The following is a 15,131-nucleotide window of genomic DNA, read 5'->3' as shown; positions in this document are numbered from 1 at the left end:
CCGAGGACTGTTCTTGTCGCCTAACAACTGTGACAACTGCCGAGTAACTGTAACGTTTGTACTGGACTTTATTGAAAGTTATATTAAACTGTCTGAAAACAAAACAGGGTTCACAATCTGTCTAAATATTTGATCATTGTATCATTAGATATTTGAGTAAGTTGAAACCCAATACTTACGTTTAAAAGTGTAATTCGGCAATTTCTCTCAAAAAAATCCTGTCGTCACTGGCGTGCAATGAATTCTGGGCTAGGTAAGGCCGCGAAGGGTCCATCTGTTTACTATTTCACGGGAAACGAAGGACGCATTAGGAGGCCGCATTTGAAGGAGCCTTCGAATTGGGACAGGCTTTATCGCGCAGCAGTGATGCAATCGGCCTTCGAATGCGACCTTTGAAAGATTCAGCCTCTGAACTGGGACACAGCTATAATTCATATCATTTGTTAGATCTCCTCATACTGAACAACTTTGCCTCAATCAAATCGTTCATTAAATATTCACAATTATGTAGAAAACATACTTTTGAGAACTAGTCCTAGGTTTTTTGCTCAACCTCTAGGTCAATAATTATCAAAAAATAAATAACAAATAAATGTTGAGCTTTACCCTTTGGGTAGCTATAACAGTGTCATTTAGAAAGTGGGCATGGTCAAGTGTACAAATAAGCCCATAATTCCTAAATAAAAACTCAGAACTTCACGAAATTGGGTGAGCACATGCGACATATGACTCTAAACAAGCATGCAGACTTTTATGGAGATCGGACCATAGTTGGCGCTATGAGCTTTAAAAAGCTTTAAACACCATGTATTTCCTAAGTAAATTGCTTGTATTGGCTGAAAATGGTCTATTCCATCTATGATCTAGGTGGTTACATGCTTGCTAAATTAAACATAATACCTTTTTACGCATGTGCTTAAACGCCTTAAACCGCTTGAACCCCGTTAATTGCTGCTCGCAGCATATATATATATATATATATATATATATATATATATATATATATATATATATATATATATATTTAAATATTGTGTTTTCCTAATTTCCCAACTATTTAGCGCTCCACACTCCAATCCAGTAGGTGGCGGGAATGCACCATTTAAGTTGGATTGCCAACCGCCGTAAAACACCAGAAGAAGAAGAACAAGTTTTGTTGAAGCAGTAGCCTGCGTACAGCCTCGGTGAACCAGAATTATTTTGTTCTCGAAATTTACATTTCCATTCTCAAAATTTTCAATGAATTCGTATCACAGCACGATATTTTGAGTCGTAGGGAGTCAGACTGAGATATTTTGTCATTTCAGTGTAGTGTTCCCCGCGTTTCCCCACCATGAATTCTCGTCGGCCTGACAGCTTCGATGGTTTGGGTTATAGGGGCAGAGACGACCCGTCATTCAGCGGGGGCTATTCGGGCAGGTCATTCAATAATTCGTCCAGTGCCGATCTCCAGCACTGGGTCACCACACCTCCGGATATACCTGGCAGCAGAAACCTGCATTTCGGCGATCGTACACCCCAATTTGAGACGCCACCTGCCCCGCCTGGAGCTGCGGACGAAGCGCAGTCAGCGGCTCCACCGTCCGGTGAGATTTGACTGCAGTTTATCATCAGTTTGCATGCAGTGATGTGTTGTTGTTAAAAGGAATACTATCTGACCAACGACATATTTGAGTACCGCAGCAGTGTCTGACACTGAACACTGAGAGACAGACATGAGCTCTATAAGACACAGGACCCGCCCTTGCAGTCTCGCTGTATATATGACAAATGTCACTCCTCCCATCTCCTGCTAATGATGTCCGATTCGCCTTCTAATCGACTCGTTCTTTTAAATTGGTCTTTTTTTAATGATTCTGTCGAAACGATTCGCAAAGCGTTCGTGAAATCCTAAACTGTAAGGAGAACTTTGATTGAATTTGAGAGTAAACACTGTGAGGTGGGTGACATGTTGGAACATTGTTTACAAGTTGTTTGGAAAATATATTTATTATTAAACTAACAAACCAACCAAAAAACAGGCAGTGTCTTAATTAAAGTGGTAGTATCAAACTGGAACATATTTATGCTCACCTATTTATATAGCACAACCAAAAACAGTATTAAGAGCAGTACTTAACCAGAAATTTTTTTTATATATATATATATATATATATATATATATATATATATATATATAATATAATTTACCTACACAAAACACGTGTTAAAGGGATAGTTCACTCAAAAATGTAAATTCTCTCATCATTTACTCACCCTCATGCATTCCAGATTTGTATGACTTATTTTCTTCTGCAAAACACAATTGAAGATTTTTAAAAGAATATCTCAGCTCTGTAGGTCCATACAATGTAAGTGAATGGTGATCAAAACTTTGAAGCTCCAAAAAGCACATAAAGGAAGTATAAAAGTTATCCATAAGACTCCAGTGGTTTAATCAATGTCTTCTGAAGATATCCAGTCAATTTTTGGATGAGAACAGACCAAAATATAACTCCTTCTCCACTATAAATCTTCACATCTTCAGTTTCCTTGGTGATCATGATTTCAAGCTTTATTACACTTCCTTGCGCCATCTAGCACTCTGTATATACGTCAAGCTCTAGGAAGTGTAATCGAGCTTGAAATCATGATGGTGCCTAGAGACAGCTATGGCAAAATGTACAGTGAAAAAGGGGTTATATTTTGGTCGGTTCACACCTAAAACCAATTATATGGCTTTAGATGATATGGATTAAAACGCTGGTGTCATATGGATTACTTTTATGCTGCCTTTATGTGCTTTTTGGAGCTTCAAACTAGTTCTGGTCACCATTCACTTGCACTGTATGGACATACAGTGCTGAAATATTCTTCTAAAAATCTTTATTTTTTTCCTGCTGTAGAAAGAAAGTCATACACATCTGGGATGGAATGAGGATGAATAAATGGTGAGAGAATTTTAGTTTTTGGCCGAACTATTCCTTTAAATGCCATGTTGGGACTTCAATATGCAGCATGCCAGTCTATGGTATCAACTCAATTTCATATGGTAGTTGGATGTCTCGTAATGGCACGTAAAACTGTTAAATTGATATTTTTTTTTCTTTCAAGTACAAAATTAAGCAAGCATAGTGCTCCACAAGTATAACTGAGGTACCAGCTAAACAAATACATACATTTTTATATTTCTCTATTGCATATAGTGAATTTATCAGGACATGAAACAAATGACTTAGAACTTTACTACATTTGTTGCAATACACATTTTTATTGTTGTGCATATGTCATTCTTCAACATTAAATCCTGAAGTGTTGTTACATGGCTCACCCAGAGACCTTTAAAAAGTAAATCTGTATTCAGAACCACAATCCTATCGAAAATAATTCCTTTAAGTTTACTGTCCTTAAATATTTCTTTCAGAGCAACTGAACAGATTTGCTGGATTCGGGATAGGTCTTGCAAGGTAACGAAAACCCAAATATTCACTGCCTAAGCAGCTGCTATCAGTAAACTTGTATTTAGAGTAAAGCTTGCTTCTGATATGAGAAATAATGTTGGTCAATTTATAATCATTTTCTGATGTTTCAACTAGCCTCTTCACAGAAAATGTCCTGGCCCACCCCTGCATCGTGTTTCGGCGTCAGTGTCAGGTAAACCCAGATTTTGAACACTCAAAACCTACACACTCCATGTCTGTCTAAATAAAAGTGCTTATACTGTGAAAACATTATTGCAGTACAGCATATAAATTGCAATCTGTATACTAGATATTGTAATAGGATTGCTTTGTGTACAGTGCTGTGAAAAAGTATTTGTAGTAAAAGTAATTTCCTGATTTCTTCTGTTTTTGTGTATATCTCATATTAAATTGTTTCAAAAATTCAAACAAAATCTAACATAAAACAAAGGCAATCTGAGTAAACAATTTTTTTTTATTATTTTTTTTTTATTATAATGTTATTTATTGAAGCAAAAAAGTTATCCAGTAACAACTGGGCCTGTGTGGAAAAGTATTTACCCCCTTAGTTACTAAATCCCCAAATCTATGAAACTGCATTCATAATGGGGTTCAACTGGATTAGACACACCCAGGCCTGATTACTGACAGCCCTGTTCAATCAAATTAACACCTAAATAGAACATCAGCAGTGTGAAGTTGGCTTAAAGGTCTCACCTAGTGGCACACTATGCCAAGGTTGAAAGAAATTCCAGAAATGTTTTGGGAAAAAGGTGACTGAAATACATCAGTATGGGAAGGGTTACAAAACAATGAGAGCCATTATCTCCAAATGGAGAAAACTTGGCACAGTAGTGAACCTTGCCAGAAGTGAACCTTCCAAAATTCCTCCAAGAGCACAGCGACGACTCATCCAGGAAGTCACAAAAAAAGCAAAGGACAACATCCAAGGAACGGCAGGCCTCTCTCGCATCAATAAAGGTCACTGTTCATGACTCCACTATCAGAAAGACACTGGCCAAAAATGCCATCCATGGAAGAGTGGTGAGGCAAAAACCACTGCTAACCAAGAAGAACATTAAGGCTCATCTGAATTTTGCCAAAACACACCTTGATGATCATCATACCTTTTGGTAGAATCTTCTATGGACTGATGAGTTGAAAGTTGAACTGTTTGAAAGACCGGACCCTTGAGTCGTTACATCTGGTGTAAATCAAACACAGAATTCAACAAAAAGAGCATCATACCTACGGTCAAGCGTGGTGGTGGTAGTGTGATGGCTTGGGGATGCTTTGCTGCTTCAAGGCAGGGTGACTTGCAGTAATTGAAGGAAACATGAATTCTGCTCTCTACCAGAAAATGCTGAAGGAGAACGTCCGGTCATCAGTCCGTGAGTTGAAGCTCAAGCACAACTAGATTATGCAGCAAGACAATGATCCAAAGCATAGGAGTAAGTCCACCTCTGAGTGGCTCAAAAGAAGCAAAATGTATGTTTTGGAGTGGCCTAGTCAAAGTACTGACTTTAACCCAATTGAGATGCTGTGGCAGGACCTTAAACGGGCAGTTCATGCTCAAACCCTCCAATGTGGCTGAACTAAAGCTGTTCTGCAAAGAAGAGTGGGTCAAAATTGTGTTCCACAGTGTTGTGAAAGACTCATATTCAGTTATATGAAGCATTTGGTTGCAGTTGTTGCTGCTAAAGGTGGCACAACCAGCTATTAAATTTAAGGGGGCAGTTAGTTTTTCACAGGGGTGATATTTTTTATTTATTGAAGCAAAAAAAGATATATAAATCTGAAAACTGTATTTTTTGTTTACACAGGTTGCCTTTGTTTTATATCTTGTTTGAAGATCTAAAACTATTTAGTATGAAAAATACACACACAAAAAAAAAAAAAAAATAGAAGAAATCAGAAAAGGGGCAAATACTTACACAGCACTGTAGTTGAAACATACAGGTGCATCTCAAATTAGAATGTCGTGGAAAAGTTCATTTATTTCAGTAATTCAACTCAAATTGTGAAACTCGTGTATTAAATAAATTCAGTGCACACAGACTGAAGTAGTTTAAGTCTTTGGTTCTTTTAATTGTGATGATTTTGGCTCACATTTAACAAAAACCCACCAATTCACTATCTCAAAAAATTAGAATACATCATAAGACCAATAAAAAAAACATTTTTAGTGAATTGTTGGCCTTCTGGAAAGTATGTTCATTTACTGTATATGTACTCAATACTTGTTAGGGGCTCCTTTTGCTTTAATTACTGCCTCAATTCGGCATGGCATGGAGGTGATCAGTTTGTGGCACTGCTGAGGTGGTATGGAAGCCCAAGTTTCTTTGACAGTGGCCTTCAGCTCATCTGCATTTTTTGGTCTCTTGTTTCTCATTTTCCTCTTGACAATACCCCATAGATTCTCTATGGGGTTCAGGTCTGGTGAGTTTGCTGGCCAGTCAAGCACACCAACACCATGGTCATTTAACCAACTTTTGGTGCTTTTGGCAGTGTGGGCAGGTGCCAAATCCTGCTGGAAAATGAAATCAGCGTCTTTAAAAAGCTGGTCAGCAGAAGGAAGCATGAAGTGCTCCAAAATTTCTTGGTAAACAGGTGCAGTGACTTTGGTTTTCAAAAAACACAATGGACCAACACCAGCAGATGACATTGCACCCCAAATCATCACAGACTGTGGAAACTTAACACTGGACTTCAAGCAACTTGGGCTATGAGCTTCTCCACCCTTCCTCCAGACTCTAGGACCTTGGTTTCCAAATGAAATACAAAACTTGCTCTCATCTTAAAAGAGGACTTTGGACCACTGGGCAACAGTCCAGTTCTTCTTCTCCTTAGCCCAGGTAAGACGCCTCTGACGTTGTCTGTGGTTCAGGAGTGGCTTAACAAGAGGAATACGACAACTGTAGCCAAATTCCTTGACATGTCTGTGTGTGGTGGCTCTTGATGCCTTGACCCCAGCCTCAGTCCATTCCTTGTGAAGTTCACCCAAATTCTTGAATCGATTTTGCTTGACAATCCTCATTAGGCTGCGGTTCTCTCGGTTGGTTGTGCATCTTTTTCTTCCACACTTTTTCCTTCCACTCAACTTTCTGTTAACATGCTTGGATACAGCACTCTGTGAACAGCCAGCTTCTTTGGCAATGAATGTTTGTGGCTTACCCTCCTCGTGAAGGGTGTCAATGATTGTCTTCTGGACAACTGTCAGATCAGCAGTCTTCCCCATGATTGTGTAGCCTAGTGAACCAAACTGAGAGACCATTTTGAAGGCTCAGGAAACCTTTGCAGGTGTTTTGAGTTGATTAGCTGATTGGCATGTCACCATATTCTAATTTTTTGAGATAGTGAATTGGTGGGTTTTTGTTAAATGTGAGCCAAAATCATCACAATTAAAAGAACCAAAGACTTAAACTACTTCAGTCTGTGTGCATTGAATTTATTTAATACACGAGTTTCACAATTTGAGTTGAATTACTGAAATAAATGAACTTTTCCACGACATTCTAATTTATTGAGATGCACCTGTACTTCTGTTTCCCAAATTGCATTATTTTGTCTAATCCTGCAATATAATCAGGGTTTAATCAAGTGTACTGTGTTTCAGGTGAATTACCATGCCAGGTGTTACCACTTGTCACCATTGACTGCCATCAGCGTGATGTACAATGTCACTAAAACTCAGGTAATACATAATTTATGTTGTTGTCGCTCAAAAAAGATTTAAATGCAGTTTAAAACTTTTTCTTCAAATATAATGATATCCAGTTAAGTGTATACATTTAGTTTCTTCCAGTGACCCAATTTTCATAAAACTCCAGGAAGTTAAATCATGCAGTATGACCTATAAAATAAACCATATGGTCAAAAGTATGACACCCTCTTTTAAGTAACCAGTCTTTTTTGTGAGACACCGACAGTGGCTGACCTCACTGATGTGCTTGTTGTGTTTGAACATTTAATTTCAATAGCATGGCAATTAATTCCTTCCTTTGCTGCTATAACAGCTTCGACTCTTCTCGGAACTAATTAAAGCATCTTATACAAAAATAATTTTGGTATTGTATTTGCATACTCTCAGGGACCAAAGGCTTTATGGAAAGGAATGGGCAGCACATTTGTGGTACAGGGAGTCGCCCTTGGTACAGAAGGCATCATTAGTGAATGCACCCCATTACCAAGGTATAGAAATATACCATTCCTTATAAGTGCCCTAAAAACCTCCTTTAAGGATTAGTTGCTACTCAATTCGATTCAGTTAGTTTGGTTTTACTAAAGACTATTACCAATGTCCTGTAGTAGTCACAGTGAGAAGTTCTATATCTCTAGATCTTTATCTTTAAATTTTAATATTGTAATAAATTATGGGTTTTAGGCAGCATGTAGCTTTTAAGGATTTCAATTTGATCAGTCATCATTGATGTGTCTTGCAAGTGTTGAGACGGATTGTCTGTCCAAGTGTGGATTTCTCATGTCTAACCTTGTCATATACGTTCACAGGGAGTTATCACACAAGTGGAACCCTAAACAAGTTGTAGGACACCTAGTACTCAAAGGGTAAGCTGAAACTTTGGCCTAAATTAGTTAATAATGCTAATCAAGTAAATTCAGTAGTATTTTTGGAAAATGCCATCAGCTGCATGTTGTTTATCTTGTGTCTTTTATGAGTCATAATTTTACATTGCTCTTTATCTATGAACGTTTTTAATAAGAATCTGACTAAGCTTAATTTGCAGGTAATTATTTATAAAACAAACTCTCGCAAAGAATGTGGAAAGGGAATTCCATATGGTTGACATTTAAATTATCTGTCATCTCCTTATCTCTTATTTAGTCTTTTTGATCTTTTCAAATCATTGTCTTTTTTCCAGTTTGACACATGTGGTTGCAATGCCATTTTACTCAGCCAGTCTCATAGAGACTGTACAGGTAAGTGAACAAATTCCCATATACTAAATGAACACTGATTTAGAGAGGTTTATGCTTAACAATTAAGGAAATCTACATTTACAAGGGATGGGACGATATGGTTATCTCACGATTCGGTTCGATATACGATATGAAGTTCACAATTCGATATAATCTCGATTTGTTATAATAACACTTAAATTACAAAGAATTACAGATTTTTTTATTTTTTTTTTTGTATTTTCTGAAAAAAAAAAATGTGTGTAAAATACACAATAATTTCTCATCAAAATAAATTTCTTTAATACATAATATAAATGCTCAGAGTTTAAATAATAAGAGTTGCTCATATACCTTTCTCTATAAGAAAAGATCACAAACAAGTAAGCTTTCAAAAATAGTGGGCTACATTCAGTCTGATCAGGTGCAGATCAAGCAATAGAACTTAGAAAAACCTGTCCTGAAAAAAGAATGTGAAAGTGAATATTTAATTTTAATTTGTTAGTTGTTATTATTATTATTATTATTATTATTGTAATCACATTTAACTTTGTAAAAATAGTAATTATATTATTATATAATTACATTTTATATAATACATTAATCCACATTATATTAATTAATATTATATCATGAAATGGTATATATAATAATGGTATGAGCTATCACTGTTTGAAATAATTTGTACAATTTACAAGTAAAAACACTTGAGTTTGCATTCATTTGTATAAGAAACACTATAAAGGTACCGTCACTTTTAAGAGTTTCAACGTGCATTTCACTCCGATTCAGGGAACATCAACGAAAGATTTCTTTAGTGCATCCATGCTGTGTGAGATTAAAATTAATATTTCTTTTTTTTTTTTTAATCTGACTGTAAAGAACAAAGGATGTTATTCAGTTATTTCATTATTCATTGAAAGTGGAGTCGTCTTATCTTCAATGGACACACATTACACAGAGAAAACAATCCATTTTATTCTCAAGCACTTTACATCAAAACAAGGCAATTTTACAGGCATTAGAATACTTAAATTACTAAAAGCTAAATTCCAGTACTTTAAGCACTTCAAAGACCTTGTGTGAACTCTGTAAACAGTGTAGAAAAAAGCGCTGTGGTGGTAAAATCAAGTGATAGAGAGAGATTATGATGTCTGACGGGTCATTTCATTTATGATCACAGGGACAAACAATGTTGCAAATTTCGAAATACCGAGTTATGCCACGATATGGTTTGTCTTTATAGGACTTTAATAAATAGGACTTTACAGTACGTATTATTAGGGCTGTTGATTTAAACATGTTAATTTAACACAATCAAGGTTGATGTATCACCTAGATGCAGTAGGGGGCAGTCAGCGCTCCAGCTGTACAGGCAACACGGCTCGCCAAACCAATGAGCAGGCAGCATACAGCGTTCCACTGATGCACTTTTGTGCTCAAAGACAGCTGGACCGAGCTGGGATCTCGAGACGTGTTTTTCAAATTACGTTTAATTTGGCATGTAGTCCTAAAAAAAACAGCTTGTGACTAGAGGAGCTGAAAACTAGTGAGACCCTCCAAAAGCCAATATGGAATTTAGGCCAACAATAGGGTTAATGTTCAATGATATGGAAATAAAACAAACAATATTTTCACTTTTAAAGATACTTTTTGTATTTTCTGTATGCTTTAGTTGTACGTTTCCACAAAATATGTTTATGATGTAATGTATTTGAATTGTCTGAATTATAACAATTATTATATATTACATTTATAATTATTATAATCAAAATTCTTTATTTGGGGCCTTTCGAAGTAATTATTGTTATGAGATTAATTTGAATAATCGACACATTAAATTAATTTGATAGTTAATTGATCGACAGCTCTAATATATACAGTACTAAATGCATTCTTATATATTTGTGTAATAATGAAGTATTAAAGGTGCACTCGGTATTATTTTTATGCATGTCTTGGACTTACACTGACACCTAGGGGCGTGGATGCAGCCTCATTCAAACACAATCGTTTTCAGTTAACAGTGCCATTATAGAAATTTACTATTCACATTCAGCCATGATTAATGTAATCCATGAGTGAAAGTGCACAAAAACAGGTCTGTCAATGAGATTAAACGACTAGTATTCAGCTGGTCATGTGATCATAACGTGGTAGCCCCCATGAGGGGACCCTCTCCATGTAGAATAAAACAGCTTTTATAAGGTTCCTGACTGGAGTCTTCATCTCATATTGAGTGCTCGTTGTTTTATACATATGTTTCAAAATTACAATACATGTATTAGGTGTACAACTTTTTTTAATGAGGAATATATTTCTGTGTGCACCTTTTAATAATAGTTTAAATGAGTGTTAACACATCTCAAACAGACACTAAGATTTGTTGTCTCAGGAAATACTGTTGATTTGATCTTGTGGTGGATGGATAAACTGGTTTTGGGGAACTCTGCAGTGCGTCAGTTTCCATTGCAATTTTATCTCTGAAAATTTGAGGGTGTCTGTATGCGATAACAGCTACATGCTTTCCTGGACTTCTGTGGGAATTCAGGCTAGTTGTGTTAATTTGAAAGTATCCTTTACCATAGAGAGATCTGCATATTTTGGAAAAGGAAATTGCACACATGCTTTACATTCCAAAATGCGTCAGAACACAATTCATAACATGTTGCATTCTCAGCATTGCTACAAGGGCCATGAAATCGCATAGGATTTTGTCTCATCAGTCAAATGCCCATTGTTTTCTGCCTGTTGGGTGAATCTTATGAAGCCTGTCAAGAACATGCATGGGAGGGGAGTTGAATGGCTTCTTTACTGCATCTGTCCTTTGTGTGATTTTAATATTAATAAACTTTATTTTTATATAGTTCCTTTGAAATATATTCTCAAGGCACTTTCCATAAAGACAAGCATATAGGAATACAAAGCATAATATCATATAATATATATATATATATATATATATATATATATATATATATATATATATATATATATATATATATATATATATATATATATATATATATATATATGCTGGTCAGCCACAACATTAAAATCACCTGCCTAATAGTGTGTAGGTCTCCCTCGTGCTGACAAAACAGCACCAACCCGCATCTCAAAATAGCATTCTGAGATTATATTCTCCTCACCACAATTTTACAGAGTGGTTATCTGCGTTACCGTAGACTTTGTCAGTTCAAACCAGTCTGGCCATTCTCTGTTGACCTCTCTCATCAACAAGGTGTTTCCGCTCACTGGATGTCTTGAAAATCCCAGGAGATCAGCAGTTACAGAAATACTCAAACCAGCCCATCTGGCATCAACAATTCATGTGATTATCTAATCAGCCAATTGTGTGGCTGCAGTGCATAAAATCAGGCAGATACGGTCAGGAGCTTCAGATAATGTTCACAACCATCAGAATGGGCAAAAATGTGATCTCAATGATTTGGATCGTGGCATGATTGTTGGTGCCAGATGGGCTGGTTTGAGTATTTCTGTAACTGCTGATCTCCTGGGATTTTCACACACAACAGTCTCTAGAATTTACGCCGAATGATGCCAAAAACAAAAAAAACATCCAGTGAGCGGCAGTTCTGCAGATGGAAACACCTTGTTGATGAGAGAGGTCAACAGAGAATGGCCAGACTGGTTTGAACTGACAACGTCTACGGTAACTCAGATAACCACTCTGTACAACTGTGGTGAGAAGAATAGCATCTCGGAATCCTATTCATATATATATCTGGATACATAAACCTGTATATCAAAACAGTTGATAATAAATCAGAAATAAAAAAAAAATCAAGTAAAATCTGCCCTGAAAATTTTTTATAATATAAGATTTAAATATACCTAAAGTCTGTGCTTCTCTAATATCAGATGGAAGCAAGTTCCACAATTTTGGAGCATAAAAAGAAAAATCCTAGTCACCCATAGAAGGTAAAAAGGTCTGAGGTACATAACATGAAACACTTGGCAACATTATGGAAATGAGACTTTTGGGGTGAAGTGTGCTTAATTGTCATGAAAAGAATATCGCAATGCCACAAATCTCAGTCCTAAAATAGGCTTAATTTTTATGAAATATACAGTATATTTAGATATGTTTTATTTCAGGGCATATTTCTTGTCCAGAAATATGCCCTGGACGTGTTTTTGTGAGATTCACCCAAACATGATTTAGTGATTACTCTTGATGTTCCCTCACCAGAGTGAAATAATCGGAGATAATCCTGGCATCCTAGACTGTGTCAAAGAGGGTCTTGGGCGTGTGATAGGCATGGGAGTGCCCCACAGCAAGCGCCTCCTGCCCCTGTGGAACCTGGTGTTCCCTACAATGCTCCATGGAATCTTACATTATCTCATCAGTTCCAGCGTGCAGAGGTTGGTTCTTTACCTGTTGCGTCATCGGAATAACGGCTCCCCAAATCACTCGTCAACCAACTCGGGAATGGACACGGTCCAGTCTATGCTGGATGCCTACTTCCCTGAGCTCATGGCCAGCTTTGCGGCCAGCCTGTGTGCAGATGTGCTGTTGTTTCCTATGGAAACAGTGCTGCACAGGCTGCATATCCAAGGGACACGCACTATCATTGACAACACTGACCTGGGTTTTGAGGTGTTGCCCATAAACACACAATATGAAGGAATGAGGGATTGTATCAGTGCCATTCGGCGTGAAGAAGGCACCATGGGCTTCTACAAGGGCTTCGGCTCCATCGTCGTGCAGTACTCGCTGCATGCCACAGTGCTGCAGATCACCAAGATGATCTATTTAACACTGTTGCGGAATGCTTGAGTAGAAAGATTCGGAAAGCTTTGCTGACAAAATGATTCCTTCCTAATTTATTCAGAGGTCCTTTTTTTTGGTTGAATTGGATATTCCAAAAAAGTGTGTCCTATACAAATTGCTAACTGGAGATATGTGATGTTTTCTTTGGCTATGTTGTTTCATAAAGCACTGGTTGTCTACTTAATTGCATGACTTATTTTATCAAAATGCAAAATAGTCAATATGCCCCCATACTAGCAGTACATTTTATTTGTTCATATAGTGACCCCCAAACCCACCTCACTTCCCCACCACCATGGCAAAACAGGTATGATATTTCTGAAGCATCAACCGTTGTAATTCTATTTCCATACTGTTCTCTCCCTGTTTCAGTCACGCCACTGGACACTATGTCTCTATGTGGTGTGTGTGAATGTGGTACTTGTTTATTTGGCAGCATTGGTTGAAGGCCTGTGCCAAGTCTTACAACATGTATAGAAATTGTATTTTTGTTATTAAATTATTATTTGCACTTTAGTGCAACTTGTGCCAGTGTGTCTAACTGTGAAAATGTCTTTTCCTGCCAGATTTAACTTGATATGAAAGATTTTAAATTCAGTTCCTTGAATTGGTAGCCATTATATACCAAAAAAAAGCATGTGTAAAACTAATCAGCATCTGGTATTTGGTGAGTAAATTCAAGTTCAAAATTATTGGGCACCATGCTTTAAAATAAATGTCTAAAATCGCTTTTGTGCGAAAACTTTTTTTTAATTTTTTTTTATTTCAATTCACAAAAAGTTTTTTTATGAATTGCCTTTGTACGTGACGCATGTTTAAAAAAATAAGGCAATGAAAATACTGTTCTGTCTGTAAAGCAGACACACCTTATCATTATTTGTCTAGCAATATTGTGAAAAGTTACAGTATAAAGGGTATAGGGGAGACTGGGGCTGGGTGTCACACTCTTTACAATACTTCAGTGAATATTTCTCATTGTATGTTTTTTTTTAAAAGTCAATATCTATAGGCACACTCCTTAGACTTTTACAGTATAAGCAAGACTTTATCAACATTTTAGCACTATTGCCCAAGAAAAATACTTCCAAGTTGCTTCTTCATCAAATAGCAATGCCAAATGTAAATCAAGTTAATCACCGAAACCAACATGAGTAAGAAATAGCATGTATAATATGATTGTGTACATGAATATGGGATACTGATAATTCACCACTGGCATGATTATTGTAGTCACTTGTCTTGTAATGAACAAAAAATTGATATCTTGTGATGGAAATTTTATTTAGATATGAAATAATCAATCAGATATGATTTATGGAATATGGAAGCACAAAAAATGTCACTGATAATTGAGCGATTTGAAAATGTTGGTCTTTTTTTAATTCACTGTAAAAATAGAAACTGTTAAGCAAAATTAAAAAATCAAGGCAACGTGATGCAGTAAGTCATAATAATCCTCGTCAGTAACATTGCTTTGTTTAGTCAATGTGAATTTGTTTGTTCACTAAATGCAAAAAGAACTTGTTTAGCCAACTATCAATTTTCAATATGAGAACTTTAATTTTGTCACTATTTCAATTACTTTTACATGAAGTCAACATCAGTCTTTGCCTCTGAAGAGGTAAGACTCGCAAGACAAGGCAGTAGGTACAAATGTTTGACACAGACACACAATAGACCCTTAAAGGGGTCATGACATAAGGGAATCAAATCTGCCTTGATCTTTTGACTTATAAAAGGTCATTATACAATAAAAACATACTGTCAGTTTCAGAACTCAAAACTTCCTCACTGCAAAAAGATTGTGTTGAAACCAAGCTGCCAAAATGACATGTTCTCTGCTGCCTCCACAACAATACGTCAATGCCTACTTGACCTTGCCACTTCCGCAGCCCAGCAGCAGTGAGCAGTGAGATGGCAAGGAGAGAGCAGGGCTGCGTTCCCCAAAAGAATCGTAAGCCTAAGCAGATTGTAGA

At 36.6% G+C, this 15,131-nt stretch overlaps 1 protein-coding gene across 1 annotated transcript; it reads left to right on the top strand.

Moving 5' to 3' along the window:
* The first annotated feature begins 1,147 nt into the window (after positions 1-1,147).
* LOC127439877 (mitochondrial outer membrane protein SLC25A46-like) lies at positions 1,148-13,671 on the top strand. Its single transcript, XM_051696162.1, has 8 exons — positions 1,148-1,586; positions 3,404-3,446; positions 3,576-3,633; positions 7,057-7,134; positions 7,531-7,631; positions 7,950-8,006; positions 8,321-8,378; positions 12,574-13,671. Exons 1-8 carry the CDS (start codon positions 1,334-1,336, stop codon positions 13,159-13,161), a joined length of 1,236 nt encoding a protein of 411 aa, XP_051552122.1. The 5' UTR covers positions 1,148-1,333; the 3' UTR covers positions 13,162-13,671.
* The last annotated feature ends 1,460 nt before the right edge of the window (positions 13,672-15,131 follow it).

Source organism: Myxocyprinus asiaticus, chromosome 4, assembly GCF_019703515.2.
Source record: "Myxocyprinus asiaticus isolate MX2 ecotype Aquarium Trade chromosome 4, UBuf_Myxa_2, whole genome shotgun sequence".
Lineage (NCBI taxonomy): Eukaryota > Metazoa > Chordata > Actinopteri > Cypriniformes > Catostomidae > Myxocyprinus > Myxocyprinus asiaticus.
The sequence above is the reverse complement of the archived record's forward strand: the minus strand, read 5'-3'. Positions and strand labels throughout refer to the sequence as shown.